The sequence below is a fragment of the Cryptomeria japonica genome, chromosome 7 (genome assembly GCF_030272615.1).
Source record: "Cryptomeria japonica chromosome 7, Sugi_1.0, whole genome shotgun sequence".
NCBI lineage: Eukaryota > Viridiplantae > Streptophyta > Pinopsida > Cupressales > Cupressaceae > Cryptomeria > Cryptomeria japonica.
In genome coordinates, this window is record NC_081411.1 from 651,397,804 (window position 1) to 651,424,851 (window position 27,048).

Genomic DNA, 27,048 nt, shown 5'->3' on the forward strand with positions numbered 1-27,048 from the left:
ATATTGAACATCAACAAAGAAAAATAGGTAATATGACAATAAGTACAAGAGCAAAATCAACCAACACAAACTCCTCAACAATCACACTTCGTCAACTAAAAAAACAAATTAGAAGTGAAAAGCTTATAAATATTGAAGCTGCCAATGATTACAATATCCCCAAACCAATAGCAATCAACCCATCATTTCAACAAAAAACTAATAAGAGGACTAGTTCACTGTCACCAGTAAGAATTTTTAAAGACAGAATACAAGATACTCCTAAGTATACTTGTTCAATTTGCCTAATGTTACACTTTAAAAAACAAACTAGGGTATTTAAAGACAAAGAAAAAAACACTTATCAAACTCTATTGCAATTTGATCGTACTACAACAAGAAATACAATATGTCGAACTTGTAACAATGCATTACAACAACATGTGCTACCAAAATATTCAACACCACACAACATTCGTACTAATAAACCATTGCAACATGTACAACATCTATCCCAGCTAGAAGAACGATTGGTCTCACTGAGAATTGCATTTGCACAAATTTGGGAACTAGGCCATAGAAGACCACAACTAGGCTTGACCGGCTCGATAATTAATGTCCCAGCAAATATGGACATAATACAAACAGCACTACCACAATCTACTGACAGCACAACAACAATTGCAGTATCGCTAAAGAGGCGCCCGGAGTACAAAAACGCATTCCAGAAAGGAATGGTGCACCCAAACCTTATAATGCAAGCTTTGTTTCAACTATCAAGCACACCACTTTACAAATTACAAAATGTGCAAATCAACAAAGATTGGCAAGCCATCGTACAACACAATTCAAATAACCAAGAAACAATACAAATAAATAATACTGATACTGACACAGATAGTGACATGGAACAAGAACAACCATCAGAAACTTTGATACACGGATTCACTGAATCTAGGTGCATACACCAAATGCAGGATAAAATACTAGAAATTTCTCCCGCACAAGACAATTGTCCCATAGGCATTTTCCAAGACAAATATGCTGAAGAAATGAACTTCCCAACACTTTTTTTTGGCAGCGCACGTGATGATGACATTACGAAAAGGTTTACATACCAAAAGATTGCACAATGGGAACTCTTAACCTCACATAGACAATTTGCATATCACACAACTAACCTGTTTTTCAAAACTGTCAAAGTCCTTATACAACAAGTCATCTCAACAATGTGGGTAAGAATACGGAAAGGACAACTTAAAGGCAAAAAGCTAATTGCAAAAGATGTCAAAGAAAAGCCAAACCTAGAAAGAATGCTAAAATCAAATATTGGTTACATTGACTTTAAAAGAATTAGAATTTCTCCAGATTACACACATCAGCTAAAAAAAAATGTCTTTGCAATGATCCGACAACTAGGGCCACCAACTTTTTTCCTCACATTCACTAGCGCGGAGCAAAATTGGGAACCCTTGATGACAACTCTTCAACAACTGCATGATTTACACTACTCAAAAGTAGATGAACAAAGAGACATTACTCAAATTGGAAACCATAAATTCCAACTTATTAAAAAAGATCCAGTGACATGTGCACGATACTATAGGCATAGAATAAATGCAATGAAAAAACTAATACTATCTGATAATAGTTTCTTTGGAGACATCAGTGACTACTTCTCAGTAACTGAATTTCAAAATCGAGGAAATGAACATGACCACTTCCTCATATGGACCAAAGATGCACCAATCTACGGGAAAGCCACAACTAAAGATATAGTGCAGTTTGTTGATAAGTACATTACTTGTAGCACAGAACATTTAGACAATTCACTTGCAAATTTACATAAGCATCACCACACAAAGCAATGCAGAAGAAACAAAAAGACAAATTGTAGATACAATTTCCCATTTCCACCAATGCAAAACACAATGATACTTGAACCATTATTAGAAAAAAATGAAAAAATAATGTCAAATTCTACAAAAATATATTCCACATTGCAAATAGAAAATTATGATGCCTCTTGCACCGTGCAAGACTTCTTAGATGAAATCCAAATAACTGAGGATGAATACATCCTAGCACTAAGGTCAACAATCCAGAGGCCAACGTTACTACTACAAAGAAAGCCCTCACAAATATGGAACAATAGCTTTGCCAAACAAATGCCCTTGCTATGGAACGCAAATACAGATGCACAATTCATACTAAATGCATATGCAGCAGCAATGTATTGCAGTTCCTACATTGCAAAAGTTGACAAGTCAATGACACAAGCATTCAACAAAATACGTAAAGAGCATCAACATGAAAACATAGATGCAATACAAATGATAAAGAAACTTGGCAATGCACTACTAAACTTACAACAAATGTCATCACAACAAGCTGCCCACATTGTCCTCTCCCTCCCATTGAATAAAAGCTCACGCAAATGCATATTCATTGACACAAGACCTGATGATGAAAGGACATTTATACTAAAACCTCCAAAACAATTGAGAAAAGAACTAGATGACTCTGAAGATATTATTTGCAAATCTCTGATGCACTACTACATACAACGACCACCCACAATCGCTGCTATTTGCCTTGCTGAATTTGTTGCTACCTATAACAAAGATGGCACCAAGATCAAGCAAAAAGCAAAACCAAACATAATAAGGTTTATCAATTACAACAAACATATTGACATAGAAAACTATTGTAGAGAGAAACTAGTGCTATATGTACCATTTACCCTCAATGAAACCACACTAAAAGATAATTTCCTATCATGGGAAAGTGCATACACACACCATGAGAAAACAATACTAAAAAACTGTGCAAAATTTACATTTACTATTAACCCTACATGGGGTGACCTTGACAAAGCCATCAATGAACTCGATACAGAAAATCCTAACGATGTTAACGATGTCCATGTACCAAACAAATTCAATGAAGATGAGCTATACGACATAGGACCTGATATCAACAAAAAAAGCCTCAAAACTACAGATACAGTTGTCCATGGTGCATTTGAAATTGCAAAGCACACACAAATCATTGATAACAATGAATACCACAAATTAAGACAAATGCTAAACATAGAGCAACAAGCAATTGTCAAAGACATTGCCATTAAAAAGATGAAAAACATGCAAACACCTTTGCATTTATTCCTCACTGGCGGAGCAGGAACTGGAAAGACATTCACAGCAAAAGCTATCTACCAAACACTTCTCCGCCTTTACAGTGCTTCCATTGACAATGATCCAGACAAACCAAAAGGACTACTCACTGCATATACAGGAAAAGCAGCATTCAATGTTGGTGGAACTACACTACATTCAACATTCCACATACCTTTCAACAAATCAAACTTTGTACCACTTAGCATTGACACTCTAGATACAATGTCAAAACACTTCAGCCAATTACGCATCCTGCTAATTGATGAAATATCTTTAGTTGGCTCAACATTCCTCCGTTACATAGACAAACGTTTACGTGACATAATGCAAACACCCACAACATCCTTTGGTGGGTTGGACACAATATTTTGTGGTGACCTCTACCAAGCACTACCAGTACTTGACTCCATTATCTTTGAAAACAAGCCAACTGCTACAGATTTGTTGCCATATAATTTCTGGATCGACAATGTCAAGTGCTACCCACTAACAAAAACTATGCGACAAAAAGATGAAACTTTCATCTATATCTTAAACAAAATGCGTGTCGCTGCACAAACAAGTGATGACATTGACTATCTTAATCAACATTGCTTAAAGGAACCACCAGTTGACCCAACACTACCTCACCTCTTCTATAGAAAAGTTGATGTACACAACCACAATAATAAAATGCTAACAAAACTTCCAGGAGAAACAATTGTCCTCAATGCATTGGATGAGCAAGAAACCAATATAGACACAATTCGTTTGTATGACCACACAACTACTTTGCCTTCCGAAATTCACGTCAAACCAAATATACTAGTTGAAATATATGCTAGCAATTACAATACTCAAGATGGCCTTGTCAATGGATCTGATGGAATCTTCAAAATATATACAAAACACAATCACATTGACATCATTTGGATTGATTTCAATGACCCAATAGTAGGAATACAACAACGCAAAAAACTTGCACCCTATTACAATCCCACCATTCAAACAAACTGGACTCCAATACTCCGTATAACTAAAGCAATACAAAAACTAAATAAACAACCACACACTACAATAAGGAAACAATTTCCAATTCAAGTTTCATGTGCACGTACTATACATCGATCACAAGGCCTTACAATGGATGCTATGGCATTTGACCCCACTGGCATTAAACAACATGGCTTAACATACACAACACTATCACGAACTAAAACACTTGATAAATTATACCTCATACACCCATTGACTCCAGCAAATTTTAAAGTTAAAAAAAAAGTGCACATAGAAATGTTGCGTCTACTTTCAACTGCACAATGGAATATTGACAACAAACTTATTTGTTCCAACAACATTGACCACCTGCAAATATGCACACTAAACACACGTACCTTACAGGCACACACACTCGACATACTCAATGACAACCTCTTAATGTCTTTAGACATCTTGTGCCTACAAGAGACACACATACATCCATCTCAAACAAATCCTCTAGCCAACCACTTTAATATGTATACAATGTATAATGTCCATGGAATCTCAACATTAACAAATACAAAGTATCCTATTTCCAAATCCAAAACACATCATTCCACTAATATCGAAGCAATTACACTAACAATAATATTATCAACTACACAACTAAACATTTGCAATATTTATGCAAAGCCAAATACTCCAATTACACAAATTACAACAATTATTGATGAAATACTAAACATCATAGACCTTAATACACTACTCTACATTGTTGGCGACCTCAATATTGACATGTCCACACAAACCAAATCCAAACAAGTGCTTGAGAAACATATGCAAAAGTACAATATACATTTACTCTTAAAAGAAACGCACACCATAAATAAGCCACTAATCGATCACATATGGTCAAACTCAACTACTAACATATGCACCATTAATAGGATGGAAGCATATTGGACTGACCACCTCGCAGCTATTCTAACAATTCACAATCCTTAAAATTCAATCAATCCGCCTCAAACAAGCAAAATTCAACAAAAATTTTCACAAAACTCACTTTCCCAATAGAGCACTCACAATTTACAACTTTTTTTTCCTTCCCAAAAATACGCAAATAACATAATCATTACTCAACACTCTACTATTTTTCTGCAGCATTACGAATGCAACAACATACAACAATAGCACCAAAGTCTGAGATAATGGACAAGAACACAAGCAAAAGGTAATATACATGCACTATCTAAACATTACACATTCTCTTTTTCCTTACTACTATAGTACTAATACTCTTCCTTCTTTGCACAGGTCCAAAATTAACAATGAAATTTCATTATCAATCGACGACCTAAATGCCAGAAAAGCTGGAAACAATTTTCAAGGAGATGTTCTTGTCATCTACAAAGCAACATTGGACAAAGTGAACAAGACTAGAGAAGTTCTTCGTGCAGACCTCACAGATTTGAAGGGTGAAATGACAATAACCCTCACTGTCAGCAACAACTTACTACACAAATTTGAAGACAAAATCATCGTAGGCATGGACCTCTCTATATCAGATTTTGACGTTGTTCCACGCACTGACTACGACAGAGGTGATTGTGACTGTGTTCTTCTCCTCAAGGACACAAGCACTCTCCAAGTAATTCCACGTATTTTACATGACTACAACTTCATCCCAAACACCACAATCAGGCACTTGCTAAATAACACAAGTGACTATCCTATTGGCACAATAGGCGCTTTGGTAGTTGCAGCAAAGAGATCTGGTGTACAATACACTTTGGAAATAAAAGATGCACACAATGATAACGCTCAGGTTCACAGCTCTCACACTTCTTTCCCTTATCTCTACTTTTTTTTCAAACCAACCTCCATCATTCTTTACTTTCCCTTTACACACCATGCTTATGTATTTTCTTTCCTATTTTGCAGCTATGGATGAATGCTAACTTCACACAACACTATTTAGAAATAGAGAACAAACTACAAAGTAATGAGCTTCCACAAATGTTGTTCAAAAACATTGTGAAAAGAACTGATCTCAAAAATGCATTCCGCACAGGCATTGCTACATTCATTTGTACACTCAAAGACAAAAGAACATTGCAAAAGCTAACAGCACTCATGGAATCAACCAACAAGGTAAGAAAAACCAAATTTTACACAGTTCGCATGCCTTTTGTATTGTTCCACAGTTTGCACATGTTTGCCAACAAACCATCGTCTTGGCAGCTATATAATTGTTTCCTTCTTATGGTTGCAGGTCACAGGCAAATTAACTATTACAAATGCATTCTCCAACCCCTTCATTGCTTCTTGCACTGCCTGCAAATACAAGTTTGACACATTCGGCATGCTCCATGGCAACACTGCCTACTGTCCAAAGTGCCAAAAGGACATCAAACATGAATATTCCTTGCACCTTAAGTCAACTCTCACAATAGCTCCTGACCAGAAAATCAATTGCATCATAGAGAACACTATAGCAGTCCAGCTAATGCCCACTCTACAAGACTTATCACCTCAAGATTACATAAACGACAAATCAAAAGTGATCGAAGTTCTCCGTGACTTCTCTGCCCAAGGAGAGTTCACTCTCAACCAAACAAATACAATCATCCACACTTCTGCCACCACACACTAATCCAGAAACATACAACACAGGTAAGCAGTTGCTCCTCCTTACAACACCTTCATCAAATAACACATTCCTCTCCTCTTATTCTCAGATTTACCATCTTACACTTCTCCCTCATATTATTAAATATTGTCTACCCACTTTGCAGGTCTTCGACTCTTTGCTACAATCTCAATACGAACACAGCAAATGCCAGCAGCTACAACTTTTATAGCATGAATTTTGACTCCACAAATTAAGAACATTCACGTCTTCTTATTTCACTGGAACTAAAAATTTTCAGCAAATTCTATGATTACCTATAATTAAGTCTGCTATTGTATCTTTCAAATCATGTGACAGAAAGCAGTCCTGTATGTTTGTATATTTTAAAAAGTACAACATGTATGTTTATATATTTTAAAAACTACAGCTATGTAGCCTACTACTTAGAATTAGAACAAAGTGGAGTAATTTTGGATTTCACTGAGCCTTTGCCTTATAATGGAAGATCACTAACATGAATAGTCAGCCTCAGTTGTCTTAAAGATAAGTTCTTCTCATTTGCTCTGCATTTCTGTAACATTATTTGAATTTACATATCATGTACTCATATGGCTATTTCAACCTTTTTCACTATTTGTTTTACTTTTTATCTCTATATTATGATGTAGTGGTGATTTTAGTTATTTTGTTATCTTCTTGTTTCCAAAATTTCCATATATTGATAATAAAGTTAAAGTCATAAATTACGCTATAAGTTCAACAATTCTAGTGTGCTGATTTCTTTCAGTCTGTTCACATTTTAGGCATGGTATCTATGGACTGGTATCATATGATTAGTCTCATAAGATCAACACTGAATGAGAACTGTAATACATTAATATCCATGCGGTAAGCTGACAAAATATAAAGAGATTACATTAGAGATATTAAACCCATGTTTAAACTTAATTATTCAAGTGTCAGGTTAGATTCATATTTATATCGAATAGCCGTTAATTTTTAATTTTTTGCTTGTACACTTTATAAGTATGCCTGCTTGAATTGTGATTTGAACTTGAGTTGCTCTTCTTATGATTAGGCATTTTAAGCCATTCGACTACAACTCTTTGGACCTATTTTTATTTCGAATCTTTGAAGATACTTAGTTAAAATGTGTCTGTAGTTCAGTTCAGTTTAGATTTATTTCATACACCTATTCATTTTTTTTTATTAAAGTATAACTTTTTATTTTTTGAGATAATAAAGGAATGCGTTCTCTGGATTGCTGGGTCTGGGTTGGATTTTATTCCAGCACCAGTTTCTATATTTTTCTTTAAAAAATATTATTTGGATTACTTAAAAACACACTTCTTGGGACACTTAATGACTCTGTATTCTTTAATTTGTGACACTTAATGACTCTTTGTGCTTTTGTGGCATACCGAATGAACACATCCATTCTTTGGGTAACCAGGTTTAGGTCTGTTTTATTATTGCAATTTTTTTCTGCTATATCCAACTAAATCTCCAAATGGGGGTAACAGATTCTACAATACAACTGATTAAGGTGTCTACATGCATTGAAGTTTTAGCCCTATGAGAAGTCTATGATCACTGTGAAAACAGTCTACTAATACTTTGTACGCTGTTCTATTTTTCACAAAACCAGTAATTTGCCTTACAGTTTTGCATTTAATATATATACCATGTTTCTAATCACAGGTTGAGCACCTGTACTGTATGATTCGAAGGCGCCCTGCTATCAATTAATCATCATTTATTTCATTCCACTCCATTGCCTTAATCTCTTCTTGTGTATTTTTTTCGGTTTACTTGAATCTGATTTAGCAGCTATTATAAATGCCCAGTTCAGAAAATCAATGCCTGAAGTCCCTCCTGGCTACGACCCAGTAGCACATACCAAACACAAAACAAAGTCTCCTAAGAGGAATGAGCGAAAGAAGGAGAAGAAGCATCAGGTACAATCTTATTTGTATCCGCTTGTTTTATTTTAGGAAAAGTTGAACTAGGGCACATAAGCCAAGCACCATCTAGTTCGATGCAACAGGCTACGTCTGATTTGCATTGCATGATCTTTGCCCCATCTTTATATCAATGGAAAAATTGGGTTTATCGACTTAATTTGAATTGCAACATTTGGACTTCGAGCTCTACCCCCTCAATTGCCTTGTGCAGGAGTACAGCAGATTCCTGCTACAGTGCGGATGCATCCTATATGAAACAGATAGGGGGACCATTTAATGGGGATCCACTCAAGTAAATACATATTTTCTGTCATTATGTATAACCACAATCAAATTACACATACTTGGCATAGTGAAAGACTTGCCTATCGATCCCATGGAAAAGGGTCATATATACAATTTAGTCTTGCTCAAGAGATATATCCTTGTGACTGCTACAGATAAATTTAAGCACTGTTCTCGATTGATACTTAACAAAAATGCCTAAATTAATAAATTTACTATTGCAAATATTCATGCTACCATTCTTAATCTGTTCTTCTCAGTGATATGAAATATTTGTTTTTTATATTTCTTTTCAAAAAAGGTCTCTGATTTATAAATAACGATACACATCAATTTGATACAATGTTATTACAGAACATAATAATATTTCAAAATGTTTATATGAAATATACGAGTTAATATTGCTTGATATTAACTTTTTTTAATTTCTTATTAAAAAGCACCATTTTCATTATACCTCCTTCAATAAACAAGATACTCAATTTTAGTTAATATAAATATACTATTATTATATATCATATATAATTACTTTACAACAAAAATTAAATCCACTTTCTAACTAACTCAAACAGATTTTAATCAAAACATAAGATCACCATACAACTTCTACTTTTCTCCCCTCCCATCTACATTTCAATCATACAGACACCTAACTTTTGTTGTTCTTTACCATTATATCTAGCATATACATTAACACTCCCCAGTACCATCCATACATTTTCTATTCTCCTCTCGGCAGGAACATGACGCTTTGCGTCTCTTGTTTCCATGACGTTTCTTGTTTTTTCCTTGCCGCAATGAAATAATGAAAAATTAAAAAGAATGAAAAATTGTTGGCCACCATTTTTTAGTTGTGAATTTTTTCAGGCATTGGACATGAGGAGAAACCAGTGGGGTTTCACTCTATATATAGCCTATCGGCTAATTACTTTTCTCCTTAGTTTGGCATACAATACAATAAATTTTCAAAAATTAAAATTTTAATGTGTTGTATTTACATGTTATTAGTAGTTTTATGGAGTAAATGGCTTGAAAATCCTAAAATCATTTTAACAAAGCTCTACAACCACATCAAATTAGAAGTCACTAATAAGTCATTTTTATTCACATAAGTGTGGATTTGAGAAGAATATATGATGAAAGTAACTCAAATTATATTTAATATAGTGGTTAGGATTTTCCTCCATGTTTTCTTTTTGTCATCCCTTTATAATGTTTTTGTAACAAATTTTTTGACCTATTCACAACCAAACATATCATACCTAGGGATGTCATTAATGAAAATATATTTTTTAGATTTGTGACATGTTTCTCCATGTTGCTTGCGTGAATTTCAACACATTTGCAAGTAACATATTTCTTCACGTGATGAATATTTTTAGGGTACAACTGCTAGGAAGATGATGGTTGTGATTAGGGTGTTGTATATTTCTTCACATAACAAATATTTTTCATCGTCTCGTGGATCCTATGGGATAGACAAAATGCAACAAGTAATCAATAAAAAATAAGTGTCCATATTGAAGGTTGTTTTTTAAACAAATTTTAGTGTCTAGTTAATCATATAGGTCATTAATGGGTTTCAAAGGTTGAATGTTGTGGTCCTACACTATAATGCCCAACATTTTCTACATGAAAACTAGAGTAAATTTAAATAAATAAAAACCAATTTAATAATACTTATACCCTTAGAAGTGTGTTTTTTAAGTTCTTGGTATAAACTTCCTTCCATTGTACATCATAATTTTGGCATGTGTTCTTCCTCTAGCCTTAGTGTGGGCGTGTTGCCAACAACACTTCTTCTTGAAACATTGTTTCTTAACCTCCACACACCTTAAGATCCCCACTTTATCCTACTTTCATTTCAATGGTTTTATGGTTTCTTAGGAGACCTTTAGTCATCCCTCATAACGATAGTGATGAGGGATTGGCACCACAACCATAGGGTGTATTCACATCTCAACCTATAACACACATTCATTTAATAAATCGATTCCAACTAATATTTCCTCTCACTCTATACTTTCATTAGAGGCATTGGCTCCATAATAGGTTACTACAATTTCACAACAATTCGGCTAACCTAGTTAATACCCATATGAAGATGAGCCTTTGGATTTCTTATAATGTTTCTCACATCTTATTTATTCAAATAATTCTTATAACTCAATATAACTATAGGTTGGGTAATCACCAACATTCTAATTTTTCATAAATGTGGTGCTCTTTGGCAATATGATTATTGAAACATATTTATATAAAATATATGATACTTTTCTTAATCTTATCATTAATGAGATATCATTATTAAATTAAGACTATTCTTTCAAAATAATTAATTGAGATACTAGAATTCGCAATTATACAATGAGTCTAAATTTCCAAGAACATAATTCTCTATTACACCTATGAGATGGCCCAATGCATAAGTTCATATGTGATTAAACTACCAAGCTCCCATTTTGAAATTGAAGGCTCAACTAGTTACCATATGGAGATAGAAGTCGAATAATAAACTTGAAATGTCCTAATTGTTCAAACATAACAAACTAAATTTATTTATTATGTATATGTTCTCGTGCGCACGCACATACACACACACTGTGTGTGTGTATCGGTAAGTGCAAGAAGTTGTGTCCACTTAAGCGGATAGGCGATGAAACGGGATCCCGATTAGGCACGGGATCCCAAACCAAAAAATGATTCAAGATCTTGTATGCTTTGGGATCCTGAGCCTTATTAAAAAAAATTGAAATGAGACCCGGTTCATTTTTTCTAATTGGGATCCCGATTCTAGCCTCCACCAAGCCCTCCAGGTAGGCAGCCTACTCCATTTTTTTTTTCAAGTTTTAGTTTTTAATATATATTTTTCAATCCAACACAATAATTTTTAAGTTAAATTAGATTTTCACTTGATTATGAAAAGATTTTTTTTTGAATTGATTAGTTTAGGTTTTTTTTTAAATGTTAATTTAGGTTTTCATAATTAAGTAAAAAAATTTATATAATTTTTATTTTTCTTGATGAGAATTTATGTTCATAAACTAAACCCAAAATAAAAACAAAAATAAAAACAAAAATCAAAACGAAAACAAATAGCAAAGCCATAACAAAAATCAAAACAAAAACAAACACAAAACCATAACAAAAATCAAAACAAAAACCAAAATCAAAATGACAACAAAAATAAAAATAAAAATGTTGAAAAAACAAAATGAAAATGAAATTGTTGAAAAACCAGAACCAAAACCAAAATGAAATTCAAATTATAATAGGACCTATTATGCCCCCTTGAGACCTATTGGGGCCCCTTAGGACCCATTAGGACCACTTACCCTTTAAGACCCCTTAGGACCTGTTAGGTCCTATTTATGGCATATTATGATCTAGTTGCACCTATTAGGTCCTATTATGCCTAGTAGGACCTATTAGAACCTAAAAGGTCCTATTATGGCATATTAGGACCTATAAGGACCCATTAGGTCCTATTATGGCATATTAGGACCTATTAGGTCCTATTGTGCCTAGTAGGACCTATTAGGTCCTATTATGCATAGTAGGATCTATTTGTCCTACTAGAACCTATTAGGTCCTATTATGCCTAGTACGACCTATTTACAGTCCTAGTACGACCTATTAGATCTTATTATGGCATAATAGGACGTATTAGGTCCTATTATGGCATATTAGGACCTATTAGGTCCTATAATGGCATATTATGACCTATTATGTCCTATTATGCCTAGTAGAACCTATTACGATCCCTTAAGACCCCTTAGGACCTATTAGGACCCCTTAAGACCCCTTAGGACCTATTTGTCCTAGTAGGACCTATTAGGTCCTATTACTGTATAATATGACCTATTAGGACCTATTAGGCCCTCTTATGCCTAGTAGGACCTATTAGGACCAGTTAAGTCCTATTATTGCATAATAGGACATATTAGGTCCTAATATGGGATATTAGGATCTTTTAGGACCTATTAGGTCCTATTATGGCATATTAGGACCAATTGGGTCCTATTATGCCTAATAGGACCTATTACGATCCCTTAGGACCTATTAGGACCCCTTAAGACCCTTTAGGACCTATTTGTCCTAGTATGACCTATTAGGTCCTATTGTTGCATATTAGGAACTATTAGGACCTATTAGGTCCTATTATGCCTAGTAGGAGCTATTTGTCCTAGTAGGACCTATTAAGTCCTATTATGACATATTAGGAACGATTAGAACCTATTAGGTCCTATTATGGCATATTAGGACCTATTTGTCCTAGTAGGTCCTATTAGGTCCTATTATGGCATATTAGGACCTATTTGTCCTAGTAGGTCCTATTAGGTCCTATTATGGCATAATAGGACCTATTAAGTCTTATTATGGCATATTAGGACCTATTAGGTCCTATAAATGCCTGGTAGGACCTATTTGTCCTAGTTGGACAAGTATCAGGACCTATTAGGTCCTATTATGGCATAATGGGTCCTATTACATGTCTTAAGACCCCTTATGACCTATTAGGACCCCTTAAGACCCCTTAGGACCTATTATGTCCTATTATGACATAATAGGACCTTTTAGGACCTTTTAGGTCCTATTATGTCCTATTATGGCATAATAGGTCCTATTACATGTCTTAAAACCCCTTATGACCTATTATGACCCCTTAAGACCCTTTGGGAGCTATTATATCTTATTATGGCATATTAGGACCTATTAGGTTCTATTTGTCCTAGTAGGACCTATTAGGACCTATTAGCTCCCATTATGGCATAATAGGATGTATTAGGTCCTATTATGGCATATTAGGACCTATTAGGTTTTATTATGGGATATTAGGACCTATTAGGTCCTATTGTGGCATATTATGACCTATTAGGTCCTATTGTGGCATATTATGACCCACTAGGTCCTATTATGCCTAGTAGGACCTATTACGACCCCTTAAGACCCCTTAGCACCTATTAGAACCCCTTAAGACCTCTTAGGACCTATTAGGTCCTATTAGTGCATAATCAAACGTATTAGGTCCTATTATGCCTAGTAGGACCTATTTACCCTAGTAGGACCTATTAGGTCATATTATGGCATAATAGAACATATTAGGTCCTATTATGGCATATTAGGACCTATTTGTCCTAGTAGGACCTATTAGGACCTATTAGGTCCTACTATGGCATATTAGGACTTATTAAGACCTATTAGGTCCTATTATGCCTAGTAGGACCTATTACAACCACTTAAGACCCCTTGGGACCTATTTGTCCTCGTAGGTCCTATTATGGCATATTAAGGCCCATTATGACCTATTAGGACCTATTTGGTCCTATTTGTCCTAGTAGGACCTATTAGGTCTTATTATGGCATATTAGGACATATTAGGACCTATTTGTCCTAGTAGGACCTATTAGGTCCTATTATGGCTTATTAGGACATATTAGGTCCTATAAATGCCTATCAGGACCTTTTTGTCCCAGTAGGATAGGTATCATGACCTATTAGGTCCTATTATGGCATATTAGAACCTATTAGGACCTATTATATTATATTATTGTATAATAGGTCCTATTATATGTCTTAAGGCCCCTTATGACCTATTACGACCTCTTAAGACCCCTTAGGACCTATTAGGACCCCTTGGGACCTATTATGTCCTATTATGGCATAATAGAACCTATTAGGACCTTTTAGGTCCTATTATGGCATATTGGACCCTATTATGTCTATTATGGCATAGTAGGTCCTATCACATGTCTTAAGACACCTTAAGACCCCTTATGACCTATTACGATCCCTTAAAACCCCTTAGGACCTATTACCTGGCCCCTTAAGACCCCTTAGGACCTATTATGTTCTATTATTGCATATTAGGACCTATTAGGACCGTTTAGGACCGATTAGATCCTATTATGCCTATTAGGACCGTTTAGGACCGATTAGATCCTATTATGCCTATTAGGACCTATTAGGTCCTATTATGCCTAGTAAGATCTATTTGTCCTAGTAGAATCTATTAGGACCTATTAGGTCCTATTGTGGCATAATAGGATGTGTTAGGTCCTATTATGGCATATCAGGACCTATTAGGGCATATTAGGTCCTATTATGGGATATTAGGACCTATTAGGACTTATTATGTCCTATTATGGGATATTAGGACCTATTAGGACTTATTAGGTCCTATTATGGCATATTAGGACCTATTAGGACCTACTAGGTCCTATTATGCCTAGTAGGACCTATTACGACCCCTTAAAACCCCTTAAGACCCCTTAGGACATATTAGGACCCCTTAAGACCACTTAGGACCTATATGTCCTAATAGGACCTATTATGTCCTATTATGGTATATTAGGACGTATTTGTCCTAGCAGGACCTATTAGGAGCTATTGGGTCATATTATGGCATATAAGACCTATTAGGACCTATTAGGTCCTATTATGGTATATTAAGACCTATTAAGACCTATTAAGTTCTATTATGCCTAGCAGGACCTATTACGATCCCTGAAGACTCATCAAGACTGCTTAGGACCTATTAGGAGCCCTTAAGACCCCTTAGGACCTATTTGTCCTAGTCAATTTGTGCTATCATTTTGGAGCTAGAATAGATGCGTTCGCGTTTAATATTGTGTGATATCCACCTTTGCTATTTCATGGACTACGGAGCCGACATTTTCTTTTGCCTCGCAAAACGACAAATGTGATTAACATAATGTGTTATGCGCCTTCGATGTTTCAAGGGGCCATGACTATTTTGGCTCCAAAATGGACCTTTCATACAACGTGATAGCGATGTGTTAGTCAATCGCAATTGTTTATTTCAAAATCGACAGTGTAAAACACGTGACTAACACGCGTGTTAGTAATCCGTAATGTCATTTTGGAGCCATAATAGACGCATTTGTTTCAAGGACTGCATGGCCAACATGTTTTTTTATTCTCATGAAACAACGAATGCGACTAACATTGCGTGCTATCCACTTTCGCTATTTCACAAATTGCGTGGCCAACATTTTCTTTAGCCTCGCGAAACGGTGAATGCAACAAACATAACGTGTTATGCACCTTCGCTGTTCCTTTAGCCTCATGAAACGATGAATGTGACTAATATAGCATGTTATGCGACTTCGTTGTTCCGCGAACTGCGTGGCCAACATATTTTTCACATGTTTCAAAACTTTGTCGATAATTTCTAGTATATCTAATTTATGTTCAATTTTTAAGTTTCTTTCTTGATCACTTATGAAATTATTTTAAACTATTTGTTAGTATTATACATGGAGTCTAGTTCTCTCTTCAATTATCTTGCCCCATTCCCTTTGATGATATGTAATGGATTATTTATATTGTAATAATAATGCATTTCTAAAACCTAACCTCAAGTAATCTTGTTGATCTATCTTAAATCAATCATTGACATACTTGCATTATCATGAAGGAGAGAAAATTGTCTTCAATCCAAGTCTTCACAATTTACACATCTCTATTCCATATCTCACATTAATATCTCACATCTTGCTCAATTTCATTGTATATCAAAATTGCATTATTACAGAAATCAACACTAATCCTTTTAGAGTAGACTTAATGATATGACATGTTTAGAGAAAGGATTATATTTATTAAATTTAAATTAACATATAAAGTGTATTTGTTTGTAGACATATAAAGTGTATGGAGACAAACATGTAAATTGTAAACATAATCGAGACAAATGCATGAAGATCAGCTATGTAACCATAGAAATGAACCGTTTTATAAAAAGAGCATAGTCATACAAGAACAGTTATACAATTTTAATGAGAGGACCTCCTCTGCGTTGGGAATCTCCTCTGTATCCTAACAAACCTCAGTGCTGGATGAGGACTATCATAACTAGTGAAAAAGGGGGTGTAGTCCAAAATAACAAAGTTCCATGGAAAGGTCGTGACATCAACAGTACTGTCATCAAGGCATGGCACCAAGGCCTGTCCACATCTCTAATGGGGTCTCACAACACACATGATGTGAATGCAAAGGAGATTCACTGGCTAGTATGTAAGGGCAAAATATACTGGTCACAGTTGCCTATACAAACTGACCGCCCCCGAATCGTGATTCGGTGAACAAGTACACTTCATCTATGTAAACGATGTACATATAATCCCTGGTATAATATCTTGGTGTAGTCCAAAATAATGAAGTTCCATGGAAAGAAGGTCGTGACATCAATGATACTGTCATCGAGGTGTAGCACCAGGGCCCTTCCACGTCTCCAATGGGGTCTCACAACACACATGATGTGAGACCGAGTTAGAGTCACTGACCAATACGCAAGGGTGAAATATACTGGCCATAGTCGCCTATACAAACTGATCATCCCCCGAATTGTGAATCGAGTGAACAAGTACACCTCATCTATGTAAACGGTGTACATATAATCCCTGGTATAATATCTTCCCATGCGAACTTCCCACTCATCGACCCGTCTGGGAGTTACTCTTTGGATAATATCCACAATAATAATATCGGGGAGGTGCTGAAATAACGCAGAGTCTTCGTGGTTCTCTGTGGTCTATAGCAATCTACATATACATACGATAAGAGTTAGTAATATAACTACAACATTCAATAAATGTAAGACATAAGAGTGTTAAGCACTAAAAAAATGTAAGACATAATTATATCGTAAGAGTATTAATTATTTAACTAGAGCATTCAATAAATTTAAGACATAAAAGCATAATATTGAAAATTAAGTTGCATAAAACCTACGCCTGTCACCTGATGTGTACGTGAACACCATTACCAGATGAACACGATGACAAATGGGACTTGCATACAAAGATACATTATAAAAGATGGTTAGGGACAGTAACAGTCAACATTACAACGAAATTACAATAAACAAAGTTGTTCCATATTACACAACATGTTGAATGAAGAATGGCTAAACATGAAGCACACATATGACCTACTTACAAATAGAAAGCTTAAGCTGAACAAATAATACCAAAATTTGTATCAGTGAGCATCATTCTATGATCCTTGTCCATTTAAAAGACCATCAAAAGCCAATCGCCGATGAGGACTCCTATGGCAAGGTGTTGAGGGCGTAAAACACTGTCACACGTGTGGATCACTTTCACTGGCTACAAGACATGACGACTAAATAAACGCGATGGAAAATAAAACACATTAAGATCAGAGTGTAAATAAAACCAACTCTAAATAACAATTACATAAGTTTGTGGCTATAAAATTAGAAAAAAACATATGATTGTTACTTATATAAATTTTCACTGTATTACTTTATCATGACAAAAGCAAAAAGTTGTATCTGGTCATGATTACAACGACAAACTAAAAATTCAATGGCTCGTTGCAAAAGACATGTCCATGAAACACTCTAATTGAAAGTGCACCAGATTATGCTCCCCTAATTTACTAGACAACCATCGTGTTTTCTACAAAGATTAATGTGTGGAAAACCACAATTTTGTTTATTGTGTTTTGAATTTACACTATGTGTTGTGGCATTTATGATAGTTTAATTTAGATTAAAAAATGAAAGTGTTTAAAAAATTGCACGTAAGATTTTGACAAGTACAATCTTAGGGGCGTAGCTATTGTGGCTCCAAAACATTAGCATCGTATCGATGGCATGCATAACATACATGCATACCCATGCTCAGTTGCAGGTAGGCCCCCACATGAGCTGTGGTGATGTGGACATAGTGGGACATCAATTACGACAGTAGTGCAGACTAAGGTTAAGTTAGATCTATGAAAGGTATACGTTTTCATGGTCGGCTCTGGTTTTTATCTATTCTTGGTTGAATTTTGGTAGAAAAATGGTTAAATTCCCATGCTCCTATTGTTTGTACTACTGCAACAATAACACTATTGTCTTTTACTTAGAGGGTTTTCTTATAACATGTATCATAACGCGCCTTGTTAGTCGATATCTAAATGAAATTTTTTATTATTTGTGTGCATATGATGAATCCAAGGTCTTCGAAGGATAAGATTATATGGGGGGGGGGGGTATAGGGGACATGGATAGGTGTAAGTGTTTAAACACCCTAACAGACTATGGTACCGAATATGTGACAAGTACTTAGATTCTAAAAGGGCAATAGCATGGAACTTGTGGTAGATGAATTTAGTTATTAGAAAGCACTTAAAAATTAACGCATAGCTTGATAAAAATTAAAATAATTTATAGACGTTGTTGTTAGTCTGACATAATCGCTTGTCTATTTTGGAATTACAGGTATCTCAAATTGAAATATGGAGGCCAACTTTTCTTTATAGACCAGCAAAACACAGGTCACATTTTGGGGAGGAACACTCGATGATAGGTTGGTGAACCTATTCATCTATGAAGACAACACATTCCTTTCTGCGGTAAAGTTAATCCTTGGACCTGAGTATCTAGACGGTGGATAGAGGTACAAAACGAATTCAGACATAGTGTCTCTGTTTATGGCATGGTGTTTGGAGCTTCGACTTGTTGTGAAAGTCAGAGAAATCATGAATAGGTGTGTCAAAAATGAATGGCTAGGGGGAATGAAAGGTTTATTGGGTTTGGCACGAGACATGGATGACTTTGATAGTGTGGACGGAGCATGGATTCACGTGAGTGAATTCACTCCTCCCTTGCGACCGTTCTTTCTCTGAAGCACCACATTCGATAGAGGCCACCACATTCAATCTGTACTGTCATTTTGGAGCCAGAATAGACATGTCTGCAACTAACATTGAGGGTTATCCACCTTCACTGTTTTGTGAACTACATGGCTGGCATTTTCTTTAACCTCGCGAAATAGCGAATGTGACTAACATAGTGTGTTATGCACCTTCACTGTTTCACGGACTGCATGGCTAGCATCTTTTTTTATCCTCCTGAAGTGGTTAATGCAACTAACATTGCATGTTATCCGCCTTCGTTATTTCGCGGGCTACATGACCATCCCATTTTCTTTAGCCTAGTGAAACGACAAATGCGAAAAACATAGTTTGTTATGTGCCTTTGCTATTTCACAAACTACGTTCCCGACATTTCCTTTTGCCTCGCGAAACGATGAATGTGACTAACATAGCGTGTTATGTGCCTTCATTTTTTCGTGGACTGCGTGGCCAACATCTTTTTTAGCATGTTTGAGAACTTTGTTGATAATTTCTATAATTGTAATTAAGCTGAGAGGCTTCCTACAGTCATATATATGGATGTCAGCCATCCGTGTACACACTTTCATCTCATTTAATGTAAGAAATTAGTTTAATCACCACCATTGAATTTCAAACCATGGTTTATTTTAAATTTGAAAACATTATAATTATTATTTTAACCGTTTAGAAGAGGGAAAGAGAGATGTGGACAGATGCGATTAGCAAAAATTATAATATGCAAAATTTCTAAATTGAAGTAGTGCCCTATTTTAATGGGGTGCAAATAAAGCCGCTTTTTGTGCCAATAAATATATACAGAATAGTCAGATATTAAACATGACAATATAAGTGGTTAATAAGTGATTAATTGGAGAATTGGTTTTCTAATTCAAAATCATGGCCAATAGTAATTTTATAGGCCAATAAATTTTAACACTATGAAAAACACATTTATAGCTCCTGACACGTTTATTGCAACTATATTACCCTAATGGTTTTTTCAACTGTTTATTTAATATCAATATAAACATAATGGCTTCGATTTTGGATTGTTAGTTTCATTCTACGAAGTAGAATTCATTGTGAAGATTGGAAAGGTAGCATAACAAATAGATGTTTTTGAAGGCAAGAAAATATGTGCTTTAACATTTTGAATGTTTTTTATGCATCTACAAATAGAGATCTTTATAATATCTCGGAAGATATAATTTACATATTAATTTATATTTTTAGCACGATTTTAGACGCCTATTTCTAATGTTTCTTCTTTGCTTCTAGAAATTAAGTCAGTGTCATGTTTTACACATTAAGTTTTCAGAAGGTGATTTGGAAATTTATTTCACCCATATTCACATAAAAGTGAATAAAAGTGAGGAAAGCGAATTTGTAGCGATGCATGATTAGCTATATTGTAGAGATACATACTCGATTGCATGGCAAATAGAGATAAATCTTCACAAGTTTCTTTCTTATGCAGGTCATTTCTTGTAGACAAGAACTAATCATTTTGATAGAGCATTTTTGGATGACACATTTTTACAATTCATCTCTCCTGCTTCCTCTTTGCCCGATTCCTCTTTTCAACCCTTTTTATAATTGGCACTAATTTTGATTTTCTTACTAATTTTATTTTTATTAAAAAGGTACTAATTTTCATAATTTGTGCATGCTAAAAATTTGAAGTTTACAAGATAGAATCCGTTAGGATTTTATCAAGCTTTAATTTAAGTATAGCTATTTAGAGTTATTAATGCTTATATAAATTATAATCATAATATTAAAATTATTATTGTTATAATTGAAACTGTGCAGTGTGCACATCCATCATTAATTGAATAAATTGATCTCTATGGGATCAGAAGGATGAAATAATTAATGAGTATCTGAATGTATAAAATCAAAATTTGTATCAAACCAATCTATGATTTTACCTTGAGAGTAAATTGTAACTTCAAATGTTTTCAATTGAAATAGGGTGAAACGTCTCTATTCTTGCATCATAAGAAGAAATATAATAAGGAATTTACTGTATTTTGAAAGTGAAACATTAATTATTATATAATATAATATAATATAATAATCAACTATGTTCAAGAATTGGGCAGTCTCTTACTCTGTCACATATGTACTTAAGATGGGTTCTTGAATTGCAGATGATAAGTTGTTTGATCATTTTTTAAAGAATATTAAAATCTTCACTTTTTCTTTATTAACATCATAAACGGTTTGAGATAGATAAGAATTTTTGAATTTTATTTTAAATTAAAATAAAATTATTTTTTAATAAAATAAAAGTAGAAAGTACCATTGAAATGGACGAATAATGTTAATGAAATAGTTTTGTTATTTAAATAAACATAGTATGAATTTATTTTGAGGTTTCCTCAAACACTACAAATATGTTCTTTCCATTGTGATTTTATTGGGAACTATTATTTTGAATTTTGAGCAAAATAAATGTAACTTGTATTTAGAGATTTTAAAAAGATTTTAATGTTAGAGAAATATTAAAATGATTAAATTAGGAATTAAAAATATGATCTAATCAAAAGATAGATTGTATATATAATTGTTTCTAAAATTTAAAATCTATACTTAACATATTTGTATTAATTTCAATTGTTAAAAATATGCAATAAGACACTTGGTAAATTAGTTACATCACTGCACTTTGCATTGGTTAAAATGACGTACAAAATTTTTTTGAACAAAAATGCAGAAAGAAATAAATAAATCAAATAACTAAAAAAATTCTTAATATCTTGGAAAAGTAAAAAAATCTATCCATGCAAATAAGGATTTTACTCTCGAGTCAATAAATCAAACATCTCTTCATGCAATTAAGGTTTTTAAATGCCCAATTATAATGATTACTGCAGTCAATATGTGTAAGTTAATGTATCTTCTAACTTATTTCCTCACAGAATTTATAAACGTCCAAGAAAAAACTTAAGCACTTTCATGGGTGCATTAAGCTACAAAATTCCAAGAAAAATAGATTGAAATATTACAATACTTAAAAAGAGCTAGAAAACAAAGCATGGAGGTTTTTAAAATTATTGAGATAATAGTATAAATAATTCATGAAACCTATTAAAAAATGTTCTAATGTATAATGAAGGGAGCATCTCCTTATATAGAAGACATTGTAAGAAATAGAGGGATAAGATTGAGAGGTGTAAAAGATAAATGGTCAGCTAGGATTAGAGGGTAGGTAAAAGAAATAAGATAATAATACGAGGATAGTCTATAAGATAGACTGACTCGGGAGAATAGGGCTAGGGTAGTCTATAAGATAGACTACGAGGGAAAACATCCTCATTGTCATCCACACACCTAAGAGATCCGAGTGCAAAGAGAGCAAAGAGTGCAGTCAGCAGCGATGGCATTGGTGCACAGATTTGATCACGTTCGTCGATATCAGAGGCCAGCAGATGCAGGAGAGTCAAAAAGTATCACAAAACCTCCTTGTACCTTGATGCATTAATTGTTGTCATAAATGCATGTTAGGTAGTGTAATAAAAAATATCAAGCGGGTCAAAAGATGGGAAGGCACGTTTGCATTGGTGCCAGGCACGTCTGGGTAGGGTACGCACGTCTATGTAGGATGCAACTGTGTCTATGCTTTTAAAAGTGTATGTGTCATATGCAAGCGCGTCTATGCATTGCAGGCGTGTTTATGCAAGGTAGACACATCTGTGTGTTTCAAGCGCGTCTGTGTAGGGTAGGCGCGTTTGTGAAGTATGCAAGCACGTTAGTGTTATAAAAGTGCATTTATGTCTTCAAGGTCGAATCGACAGTTTTGTGATAAACATATGTTGTTGATTGGATAAGTTGTTGAGAGGATACACTCAAGCAAGTCCTCTAGGGAATACTAGGATAGCAAATAGGGCTAAGATTGACAATTTTGTGATAGAACATACGTTGCCAATCAGGTAACTACTCAAGAGGATACACTCAAGTAGAGACCCTAGGATAGGATATAGTGAGGCACTTTGTGATGAACAGGGGGTACCATAGAAATTGACAATTCTGTGATAGAACATACCTTGCCAATTGGATAAGCTACTCGAGAGGATGCACTCAAGTAGGTGCCCTAAAAGATAGGATAAAAGCAACACTTTGTGATGAACAGGGAATGCTACTAGGATAGAGTGCCATATGAGAAATATAAGCACTAGGATAAAAAGAAGCACTTTGTGATGAATAAGGAGTACCACTAGGATAGAGCGCCATATGATAGATATAAGCATTAGGATAAAAAGCAACACTTTATGATGAACAGGGAGTACCACTAGGATAAAGTGCCATATGATAGATATAAGCATTAAGATAAAAACCAGTACTTTGTGATGAACAGGGAGTACTACTAGGACTGACACAGGTGATTTATTTGACTGCAGGAGGACCTACCTATGCTGGAGTCACGGGAGAGATTCCCTTCGACTCAGAGTTTATGACCAGAGCTGACATTTGAGGATAGAGCAGTAGTTGAGGCCATGGGATTGAGATATATTTTGTATGTGCCTAAGTTTCAGGTGAAGATGGGATTGCTGACTACATTAGCTGAGAGATGGAATTCAGAGACATGCACGTTTCATTTGTCGATGGGTGAGATGACAGTCACCTTGGAGGATGTATACAAGATACTGAGGATACCGATCATTGGGGAGTTAGTTCCTTATGATCGAGAGGGAGACATGGATGCACTGAGATGAGTGTTATAGGATCCAGGATTATAGATGAGGGTAGGACATGTGGCTTGGGACACTATGTCAGCTACATGGTTGGCTCTACCGACGGTGCTGGCAAGAGTGATCAGTGGGTTCTTATGTCTGGACAGGGAAACACAAGGGTTGGCTGTGGGATGGGGGAGGACTTTGGAGACATTGGTGACTGATCACACCAAGTTTGCATGGGGGTCGTGTCTGCTGGCACATGTGTATTATGAGTTGCATCAGTTTGCACATCATGGATCAACAGGATTAGGATGTGGAGTGACATTGTTGTAGGTATGAGCATATGAGCATTTGTCGGTCACATGACTGATACACTTTAGAGGTAGGGGGCATGGGCGTAGTTATGTGCATCTATACAATATGATTACTTCTCAGCCACAGATTGGGAGGCTAGAGTATTGGCACCGAGTGATCGATGAGGTAGATAGTGTGGTATGGAGGCCTTACTAAGACTGTGAGGAGTGGGAGGATGACGCAGTGGAGCTGTCGTTTATATTCTAGAGTAGGTATTTGATATGGAGGACACCATATATTATTGAGAGGCAGTTGATTGACTGAGTTTGCAGGCAGTTCGGTAGGATACAATGGATGCCATGGGGGTCAGGGATGTATGCACAGACAGTGAGGGATCAGGTGCATTTAGGGCCATTATTGTCGTATGATTAGGTTGTGACACAGATGCTAGAGAGGGTTCCCATGCCTTGGGACATCTGGACAGATGTGGAGGATGTAGGGATGGATGCAGAGTACATTGCATATTAGGTAGAGCATCCGTTTCCACAGTTGATGAATCTAGGGGAGCCAATAGAGGGAGACAATGGAGATGATAGTGGAGATGGTGGAGGCAGAGGCCGACGACGGAGGCGGGGTGCAGTGGTAGAGAGGAGAGTGGCTCAGAGGAGAGAGCGCAAAGAGGAGAGACAGGTGCATGTAGTAAGGGGTAGAGGTGGATTGCTATTACAGGTGCCAACAACATAGGTTCCCAGATAGGTACAGGGATGGGGACAGGGACAGGAGCAACCATAGGGACACGGTGAGGGGAGGGGGGAGGAGGAGGATGAGCTACTATCCTTGAGGGAGATTTGCCAGGGATAGGCAGATGAGATCCAGGATTTGGAGAGGGATACAACTAGGCTCAAGAGACAGTTGAGGGACACTAAGCAGGAGAGGGATCAGGCTATTCAGTGCTATACGAAGGCTGAGACAACACTGAGGGCAGGCAGGCAGGCAACAGAGGACACACGGACCGAATACACATATATTCTGTGGCCCGGGGAGGATATAAATTACTGGAGAGACCTGTACTATGGAGTGGTGCCACCAGATCAACGAGCTAGGAGCTTTCAGAGACCATCGCATACTACAATGACCACTGGAGAGAGAGATAGGAGATAGGCGTCTAGTGGTGGGATCATGGGTCCTACACCACCACCTGATAGAGGGGGCAGGAGAGATGATCCTGGGGCAGGGACTTCCAGGGCTCAGACTCCATGAAGGCCAGCTAGCTCCGAGGGAGGGAGTTCATCATAGCCTTAGAGGGCTCCCTATGTATCAGTATTTTGTACCATTTTTGTATGATGATGTAGACACCTTCGGGTGATTTTGTAGCCATATGCATTTTGACATCATTGTATCATGAGACTTATGATTTTTGAGATATATATATATATATATATATATATATATATATATATATATATATATATGAGATGATTCATCTTTGCGGAAACTATATGCATGTGTACCTATGTGGTGTTACTTCTATGTGATGCATGTATCTATGTGATACTTATGATGTGGATACAAATATGTACATGATGAAATGCAATATATTTTTGTTCTTTTATGTTTTTCATGTTATGCAGATGAATATGATAATGGAAATAATTATTTACATGATGAGAATGTAACATGTGCTAACATGTGTCGTGTGCAAGATGTGATGCAATTGTGATATCTATATGTATGTATGAAATGCTAAAATGTGGTAATGCAGGTGCAAACTATATGAAATGAAAATATTTGTTTCTTTTGGCGTGTCATTATACTCAGTCATATGATAGCAGGCTACACGGACTCAAGAAGGATGATGGAGGTCAATCAGAAAGGGGGATGGAAGATAGAAGATATGGAAGTGAAAAAGCTTCTTGTGCTATTATCATCATTGAGCTTTGTGTCGACTTGAATTTCATCCCCAGAATGCTACCCGCAACAAGTTAGTTTCACAAAATGCAAATGGAAATGCTACAAGAAATCCAAACTCAACCAATAAAACTACATGAAATACATATGAAGGAAAAATACTAATAATACCTTCATGGTTTATGTCTCATTGTGTCCTAACTCCACTGTTCCTGGTTGCAGATGGTGTGCTCTCAGACAATGCACTGATAGCTTCCAAGATGGCATATGAATAATGGACTGATAACTGGTATTAACTGATGCTATGATATGCAATGCTACATGATTATGCTATATGATAATTGCTATTTGCTTCAAGATTAAAACTCACAGATGCATAAGTTTTACAAATGATTTGCTTGAAAATGCACTTGAAGTCTAACTCTCTCTCAACTGAAGCTCTTGATTTTATAGACCTTGAGAGGATGAGATGATGTGGCTTAGATCAACGGTCATGATCAGATCTACAGATT

At 35.6% G+C, this 27,048-nt stretch overlaps 1 protein-coding gene across 1 annotated transcript in view; it reads left to right on the forward strand.

Annotated features, from left to right (window-relative positions):
- The first annotated feature begins 608 nt into the window (after positions 1–608).
- LOC131856892 (uncharacterized) overlaps positions 609–27,048 on the forward strand; it is a 59,894-nt gene continuing 33,454 nt past the window's right edge. The window contains exons 1-5 of the mRNA XM_059208848.1: positions 609–4,167; positions 5,280–5,349; positions 5,433–5,943; positions 6,060–6,269; positions 6,391–6,478. Of these exons, the coding sequence (XP_059064831.1) occupies positions 609–4,167; positions 5,280–5,349; positions 5,433–5,943; positions 6,060–6,269; positions 6,391–6,478 (4,438 nt within the window). The remainder of the gene's footprint in view (positions 4,168–5,279; positions 5,350–5,432; positions 5,944–6,059; positions 6,270–6,390; positions 6,479–27,048) is intronic.